The following is an 8798-nucleotide window of genomic DNA, read 5'->3' on the forward strand; positions in this document are numbered from 1 at the left end:
TTTGAGCTGCAAGGCAGTGATCTCAAAGAGCTCACAGAGGACTCTATTTAATTCAGTGGGAAATGGGAAACTCTGGCAGGTTCCTGAGGAGGGTAGTGATAAGAGATGAATTTTGTAAAGACAAAAGATAGAACAGTGTGTCTGTATTGAGATGCATGGAGATGCACACATTTCTTGAGCACAACCGCACCAAATAGCCTGTGCCAAGGGTCTGGAAAGCTACAATCCCTGCCTGAGAAATTTATAATCCAGTTGGGGAGAAAAGTCACTGGTGTGTCGGAAAATAACCGATGCAAACCACTAAGCCACTTCAAGACCTGTGAATCAGAACTGGCACTAGAGATGTGTACTACAAACTTCAGAAGACACTTGGCTTTAAGAAAAAAGACTTAGGTGAAATCAGAGACCTCTGTAAGCTTGAATCTGGGATGAACAGTTAAGAGTTAGACGGATGTTAGTGAAAGATTTCTGAGATGGTACCTGGCAGTGCCTAGACATTCATAAGTTCAAATCTTAATTTATGTTATGGATTACTTTTTTAGAAATAGAAGACCAGTGGTTGTTTTGAATTATTACTTGTAGAAATTGTTTTCTAAATGTAAAGGTGAAAATAAAGCCACTAACAGAGACCAGGTTGTCTGTCATGGTGTATCAGGAGGGCAGCACGTGCTCCTGTGCACGGGCAGATCTGGCTTGAAGGGGCCATCACGGGACATGCCCAGGTACTGGGCTTGCTTCTCAGTCAGCTTGGTCAACTTCACATTCAGCTTGCCCAGGTGGGCTTCAGCCACTGCCTCATCCAGCTTCTTGGGCAGGAAGTGAACCCCAACGGGGTACTTGTCTGGATGGGTCCACAGCTCGATCTGTGCCATCACCTGGTTGGTGAAGGAGTTACTCATCTCGAAGCTGGGGTGGCCCATGGCACAACCCAGGTTGACCAGCCAACCCTCAGCCAGCAGGATGATGCGGCACCCATTCTTCAGCCAGTACCGGTCCACCTGCAGCTTGATGTTCACCTTCTCCACAGCATTCTCATTGAGCCACTTGACATCAATCTCCACGTCAAAGTGTCCAGTGTTACACACAATGGCATCATCCTTCATCTGCTCAAAGTGCCGGTCAAGGATGACGTCAACACAGCCTGTGGTGGTGACAAAGATGTTGTCCTCCTGACAGGCCTCATCCATGGTGGTCACCTCATAGCCTTCCATGGCAGCCTGCAGTGCGTTGATGGGGTCAATCTCAGTGATGATGACACGGGCCCCAAAACCCCACAGGGCCTGGGCACAGCCCTTGCCCACATCACCATAGCCTGCTACCACCGCTACCTAGCCGGCAATCATCACATCTGTGGCCCGCTTGATGCCATCTATGAGGGACTCCCAGCAGCCATAGAGGTTGTCAAACTTGCTCTTGGTGACGGAGTCATTGACACTGATGGCAGGCACCTTGAGGATCCCATTGGCCATCATCTTGTAGAGGTTGTGGACCCCAGTCATTGTCTCCTCAGAGATTCCTCGGATGCCTGACAGGAGCTGCAGGTACTTGGTGTGGATGAGGTTGGTGAGGTCGCCCCCGTCATCCAGAATCATGTTGAGGGGCCGTCCTTGAAGTACAGTGTCTGCTCAATGCACCACAGGTACTCCTCGTCCGTTTCGCCCTTCCAGGCATATACTGGAATGCCAGCCTTAGCAATGGCAGCTGCCGCATGGTCCTGGGTGGAGATGTTGCAGCTGGACCACTGCACCTCAGCACCCAGGGCGACGAGGGTCTCAATGAGGACGGTGGTCTCCACCGTCATGTGCAGGCAGCTGGCGATACAAGCGCCCTTCAGTGGCTTGGAGGCCGAGTACTGCTCCCGCATACGCATCAGGCCCGGCATCTCGTTCTCAGCAATGTCCAGGGCCTTGCGTCCCCAGGCAGCCAGTCCGATGTCAGTGACTTTGTAGGGCAGTTTGTCAGACATGCTGGCGGCGCTCGTGATAGAAACAGGCGAAGGGGGCTGGGCCTTAGTCTGGGGACATGCACTGGGCGGGCGGCACCGGATAGGATATGTTTTATTTTAAAGAGCAAAATATATCATCCCTGAGGGTCCTCCTGCCTTGTCGGATCATGCCAGGGTCCCAAGTGTGGTCTCATGTACCTCAGCCCCGACCCGGTCTCTCCCTGTGGTTCTCTGACGTTGTATTGAATCCTGGTCCTCTCTACTCCACCCATCACTGCAGCCTTGTAGAAGCAGGTCTTGTGTGACATGCTTCCTGCCCAGGCCAGTTGGCTCAAGCAGTGGTGGGTGACTCTAGTGTCCAAGCACCTGGGTTTAGTGCCCATGCCTTTGCTGGCCCCCAGGTAGCCAGCCCCAAAACTCTGCTCTGTGATTTAAAGTAACCATAGCACTCTATTACTGAAGAAGGACCCAGGCAAGTTTTCTTCCTGGAGCAGGGAAAGATACTACCAAGGCAGGAGAACGGCGTGAACCCGGGAGGTGGAGCTTGCAGTGAGCCGAGATCGCGCCACTGCGCTCCAGACTGGGCGACAGTGTGAGACTCCATCTCAAAAAAAAAAAAAAAATTAAGATACAAAGACAAAAAGTAAGCTTGCATTTTGAGTATACCATGGATTATGTTTATTCAATGTATCAACCATACTAGTGAATTTCTAAAGGACAAATATAACTTTCAAATAAGGCACAAAATAATAAAATGAACAACTCGCCACCATACACATCAAACATTACCACCTAATCCCAAAAGATTTATGGGTCACATGTCATCCCTAGAGAGGTTCTTCATTACATTCTTCTTCACATAGCAAAACTGTCCCGGAATATGTAGCATTCTGTGAATGAAACTCTATTTTTACGGGAACTTAGGGAGGTTGGATATTTATAGGAATCTGTGAGAACTCCCTTTGTACATTGAAAAATCATTTCTGAGTTATTTGGGGGTGGAGATTAGTCTGACTTCCTAAGCATCAGCTTGCTCAAAGAAATCTTTAAAGTTTTCTTTCCATTGTAGCTGAGAAAATGGAAAAAAAGTGGCAGATAGGTTGGCCTTCTAACAAGAGAGGCTGGGTGTGGTGACTCACGCCTGTAATCGCAGCACTTTGGGAGGCCAGAAGCATGGGTTCAAGACCAGCCTGGCCACCATAGTGAGACCTTGCCTCTAGAAAAAAAAAAAAAAAAAAAAAACTTAAAAATTAGCCGGGCATGGTGGCGTGTGCCTGCAGTCTTAGCTATTCAAGAGGCTGAAGTGAGAGGATCGCTTGAGCCCAGGAGTTCCAGGTTACAATGAGATTGCACCACTGCACCCCAGCCTGGGCGAGAGAGCCAGACCCTGTCTCTAAAATAAAAGAGCAGGAGTACTCAGCCTTAAACCCACAGGAGGAAGAAAGGCCCCATTCCTTCATGCACGGGTATTCTCCCTCGGGACCTCTTTCACAGCCTTCCTATGCCACTCCCACTGTTTCTCTTTGCCTCCAGGAGGCATCCAGAATGTTGCAGCCATCTGTCACCATGAGCTCTGAAATAACACCTAAAGCTGCAGGGTGTGCATTCAGATGCTCTTCGTTAGGGCATCTGGCCGGGGCTTGCTGTGTGCAACTGTCTTCATCACAGATAATGTATCTGTAATATCTGAGGATCTCTTGACAAGAAAGGACTTGCTAAGAAGCCAACTTATCCACCTGTCAGTCTTCCAGTTAAAACACCTCTTCAACCACCCCCAGATGGTAAAATCTACATGTTTTCAAACATTTACAACATGAGCTTCTACAACTCTTAGTCACCCTTTTTTATGGGAAACAATGCACAAAAGTCACAAGATAAACGTTAGCCACTGCCCAAAATAAAGAAAGGAAAATGCTCATCTGTCTCTGTCCCAGCCCTGCTGGGGCAATATCCCTCCGTCTTCCTCTGAGACCTGCAGAAACAGGATTGGGCTGGACTGGCCAATGGTCATGCTCCTTCACCTCTCACCTGGCTAAGCTGCAGCCTCTCCCCTAATTAAGCACGTGTGCACGTGTGTGCATGCACAAACACACCCAGAGAACCAAAAGAGATTCAGGTGGAAGCCAAATATGAAATGAAGCCTATCATTCAGGATTTCTTTTTTCAAAATTCATTTTGAACTTCTTATTTCAGCAGCAGTCTGCTCCGGTTCAAATATTCTGAGAAGGTGTCTCCCGCCACATAACACGCTTCACGTTGCCTTTCCTCATTCTAAATGGGCCACATTCATGGACTTTGAAGAACTACTGTTTTAACATTTCCCCTTTCCTGGTTTTATAAACTTTTCTTCCATACCACTGCAGCTCATCTTTCTATTCCTAAGTGTCTTCCTTTGTCTGTCGTCAGATGGTGGCATAGCTATATGTATGAGCAGCATTTTAATTCTTTGACCATGCTCACTTCCAGTATTCCTTTAAAAAGTCATGCTTATGGGCCTTTGTGCTCACTCACACAGCCTCCAGAGAGTCTCTTGCACTTTCTCCTGGCCCCTCTGCTGAAGAGCCTAGTGGCATTCAACCATTTGTCTTTGGAGGGTTTTTGCTCTTTTCTTCATTCTCTTCCACTGTGGATTAGAGGAATTGTGCTGATAGGGCTGACATCCCATATGCCACAGCATCCATGACTAGAGAGAACAAGCCCTCTTTTTTGTTGTTGTTCCTATTCAAAAAATTGGGGAAGGATTCTGATTGGGTTAATTTAGGTCACGTGCTTACCCTGAGCCAATCAGCTAAGTAAGGCCAACTGTGCCATCTTCAAGAATATGGCGATGCCCAATCAAATGGATAGAGCAGTTTCCAGAAGCAATTGAAAATCTATTCTCAAGAGAACTGAAGACAAAGTACTCAAAACAATAGACACAATAATTAGCTGGCATGATGGCAGGCACCTGTAATCCCACCCACTCAGCAACCTGAGGCAGGAGAATTGCTTGAACCCTGGAGGCAGAGGTTGCAGTAAGCTGAGATGGAGCCACTGCACTCCAGCCTGGGTGACAAAGCGAGATTCTGTCACAAAAAAAAAGACACTCACAGTAAAGTATGTGTAAGCCTGCAGGTAGGTGTAATGAACTATGATAACTTTGCTGCCTAAAGACATGTTTATACATAATAAACACATCACAAAGAAGTTATCAAAATGCCAATAACCACTACATTAATTTAATATAGATTCTGAATAACTTTAAGTTTTTCTAGAAAAAGTTAGAGTTCAGGATTAACTTAAAATTTTAAATTTAAGGATAAGAATTAAAAATAAGAAATACACAATTTACAGCCTCCACATCAGCAAAGGAGAAAAATGGGGAACATTAAAAAACTTCAAAGACAGGCTGGGAAAGAAATGCAAACAACAAGGATGGTAAATAGAAAATACAGAAGATGTTTGAAATGAAGTTTAAATGTGTAAGAAATCACACTAAACCTGTAGAAATGGATTAAACTAACTTTTTAAAAGAGACTATCCATATGTATTGTTTTTAATCAGGCTGCGTCTGTCCTATCTATAAAAGTTATGCCTAAAACAAAATGACATAGAAAGATTGGGAAAAGATGTACTATGCAAATACTCAACAAAAGTTTGCATGGTGATATTAATTTGTAGTAAAATATTATATAATTATACTAAAAATTATTAACGGACATAAAGAGGATGGCTACATACGAATAAAAGAAACATTGCACCAAAATTTGGCTGCATCTACCAAAATAATCTTGAAACATACTGAGCAAAACCTGACATAATTGCAAGCAGAAATTAATAAAACCACAACCATCATGGAAGATTTTAGCTCAGACACTATACATCAAGCAAGTACAAAATTCGTAAAAATATAGAAGGGTTATATATGAAAGGGAGCTAGTCACCAAATCATGATTGAAATCCAACCTGTGATGCAATTTTAGGCAAGTTATAAAAAACAGAAGCGTTCACACTGTGAGCCCATTGTCAGCGCCCTTTCTCTTATCACGCTGACAATCATTTACCCATGAATAGCATGAGTGAAAAACTATTGCTGCCAGAAAATGATTAAATAACCTGGATTACAACATACGTTTTCAAAACTTGCCAAAGGGTGACAGTTTTGTACAAACAAGAGGAAGGCAGTCCTTGGCTTTTTATCATATCATTGATTTGAAAAAAATGGCATCAGGCTTAAAGAGCAAATAAGATGATAACATCTCCCATAGTCTCTGCCCAAAGACTTGCCACCTACTGACTGAGGGGCTGGTTACTCAGGAACTCTTTCTAGGGCAGGGCTTCCCGTCTAGAATTTTTGCAGGAACTTAAAGAATAAAAGACTCCAAACAACGCTAAAGATTACAATAGAATTTTCATGCTGCCTATGAAAGCATCCACAGTTAGTGTGACCCTTGACTGCTATTTACGAGAATATCCCCGGTCAGGAATGTTTATTGCCCTGTCTGGACTCTTTTATATACTCATGTTCACATCTGATTCAGGCTCAATTGTACACTAAGCCTCTTAACTCTTCCTCGGAAGAAAGGTCAGGAGAAAAGCTACTTCACTTCAAATGCCCTGCTTCATTCAATGAGCCTGTGATCAACACTATCCGAACAATATATATCATTTATTTTAACAAAAGGTATTTCAAATGTTGATTCAAATCCATTGACCCTCTTGAGAAGAATTCATAACACATCAAGGTGCCGTGGCCCAACACTTGATAACCACAGTCCTAGGGTCTCGCCATCCTTACATCCCTTCTGATGCTTCATAACACACAACATTTTGCTTTAGTTGAAGCTAGCTCCTGGAAGGCAAATGAATAGTTAACCACATCATCCATTCACTAATAAATTATAGAATACCTACTCCATGTCAGGTCTTGGCCCAGGCATTGGGAGTCAACATGAATAAAATAAGGTCCCTGCTCTTGCAGAGCTTATGATGCAGGTGGGGAGACCTAGGCAAGCAGGTAATAACAATACACTGCCACTACAATCAGATAACCAAAGAGGCCATGAGGGCACTTAGGAGAGTCCCCTTGCTGGAGAGAGTGGCACAGAGTAAGAGCATCAAGTCCTGAAGGCAGTAATTGGGCCAAGTCATGAAAGAGTAGGCAGAAAGGAGGTGGGGAGCAGGTAATGACAGTGGTTAGAGCATTAGGGCAGAAGGTTTAACATGTGCAGGGCATAAAGATAGCAGCAAGCACCAGACACTGGGAGAATTGCCAGTGCAGAAGAAAGTCTAGGAAGTGAGTGGTAAGAGATGAGGCTGCAGAAGCCAGCAGGAACCAGGCACAGCCTTGTGTGCACCCCGAACAAGAAGAGACGCACATGCCTGGCCCTACAAGGAGGCTTAGCTTCATCTCTATAGCAGTTCTTCATGGATCTCGAGGCCAAAATAGCCTACTTCTTTGTCTTATCTTCTTGGGGCTTTGAATCAATTCTTTAGCCTTTTGTCCTGTATTTCCAGCTGCCAGGAGAAGAATCTTCCAGACGTCTTCAATGCCCATGGCCTAAAGCACAGACTTCCAAGTTTGACATTCTAGGTGTGATGCCAACTCCAGGCAATCCACCTGCCTCTCTGCAGACTTTCTTCTCCTACCCACCTGTGTCCTAGTAACAGAACTTACTCTTCAACTCTTTTCAATTGCTTGCAGCAGCCTAGCTCCACCTCTGTAGCCACATTCACTGTCCAGGACTCACCTCGAGCTGCCCCCTTTGGTGGAGCATGAGAAAATATCTTCCCAATAATTTGGCATTTTGTATGCACCACCTGGCATTGTCAAATTTCTTTGCATATGTTTACTTCTCATGTCCTGAGCTCCTGGAGGTAGCGAATGTGCTCTGAAAGACACATTCTACATTTCAAAAAGTCAGTTGGGTTAGTATGGGTCAGAACCTGAGTTGTGCTCTCTCGTTGTTAAAAGGGAGCACCTTGGTTGTTAGACAGCAGTAAAGGCTAACCCCAGACTGAGATGTCTTGACCTAATAGACAAGTGCCGGAGACCTGAAAAGGACCCACTTCCTCCCAGTGAGATTCCAACTATTTAATGCTGGTTCCTCCACGGTCAAGGTCATCTCCAGGCCTGGTGACCCAGGGATCTTGGGTCACTGAATGGAAAACATGAAGACTATTTACCTCTGAAAGTGGCAATGTACATTTTTGAGGTGACCGTCCTCTTTTTCTGTATAAATTTTGGTATTGTTCAAATCTATGGCACATATATAACATACATTCATAAGAAAAACAATTATTAAAGTTTTTTAATGCAAAATAATCAAGCTCATAAAAATGATGCCATAGTTGGATGATGTAGGAGGTTGTTTTTTACTCCCAAACACCTCAGCACCTAGGAGACAGAGATGAGTAAAAAAAAAAAAAAAAGAATCCTGCCATTTTAGAGATCAGTGTGCATGCATGTATGAGTGACTGTGTGCACATGTGGGGCTTTTCAATGAATGGTCAAAAGGGAGGTGTGAAGGAAGAGAGGAAGACTGAGAAAGAACACGTAAGAAGCAGAAACACCAGCAAAGACCAGGATATGGAAGAATATGGAAGTCCTTCCTCTAGCCCTTGAGAGAAACACTCATTTCTTGAAGCAGGAAAAGGCCCCGAGAAGGATGAAGTCTCAAAGTTTTTGGAGGAAGTTCTTAGGAAAAGGAATTGATTCTCCTTGTTGTACCTCCAGAGAGGAGAACTGGAAGTAACACCAGGTGGATGTTGCAGAAAAATAAAATACAACGCATCCTGGGAAGGTGCTTTCTCCCGGGTCAAGAGTTTCCAGGGAGCTGTGTGGAGCACAAGCTCCCAGTCCCATGAAGTGTTA

At 44.7% G+C, this 8798-nt stretch overlaps 1 protein-coding gene across 1 annotated transcript; it reads right to left on the bottom strand.

Moving 5' to 3' along the window:
• Positions 1-641: 641 nt before the first annotated feature.
• On the bottom strand, positions 642-2049 carry LOC105503406 (adenosylhomocysteinase-like). The gene is given in 2 exon segments (XM_011930305.1): positions 642-1597; positions 1600-2049. Coding segments are annotated over 2 exon segments (1323 nt in total). The 5' UTR covers positions 1967-2049.
• Positions 2050-8798: the final 6749 nt, after the last annotated feature.

Source organism: Colobus angolensis, unplaced genomic scaffold, assembly GCF_000951035.1.
Source record: "Colobus angolensis palliatus isolate OR3802 unplaced genomic scaffold, Cang.pa_1.0 Scaffold85, whole genome shotgun sequence".
NCBI lineage: Eukaryota > Metazoa > Chordata > Mammalia > Primates > Cercopithecidae > Colobus > Colobus angolensis.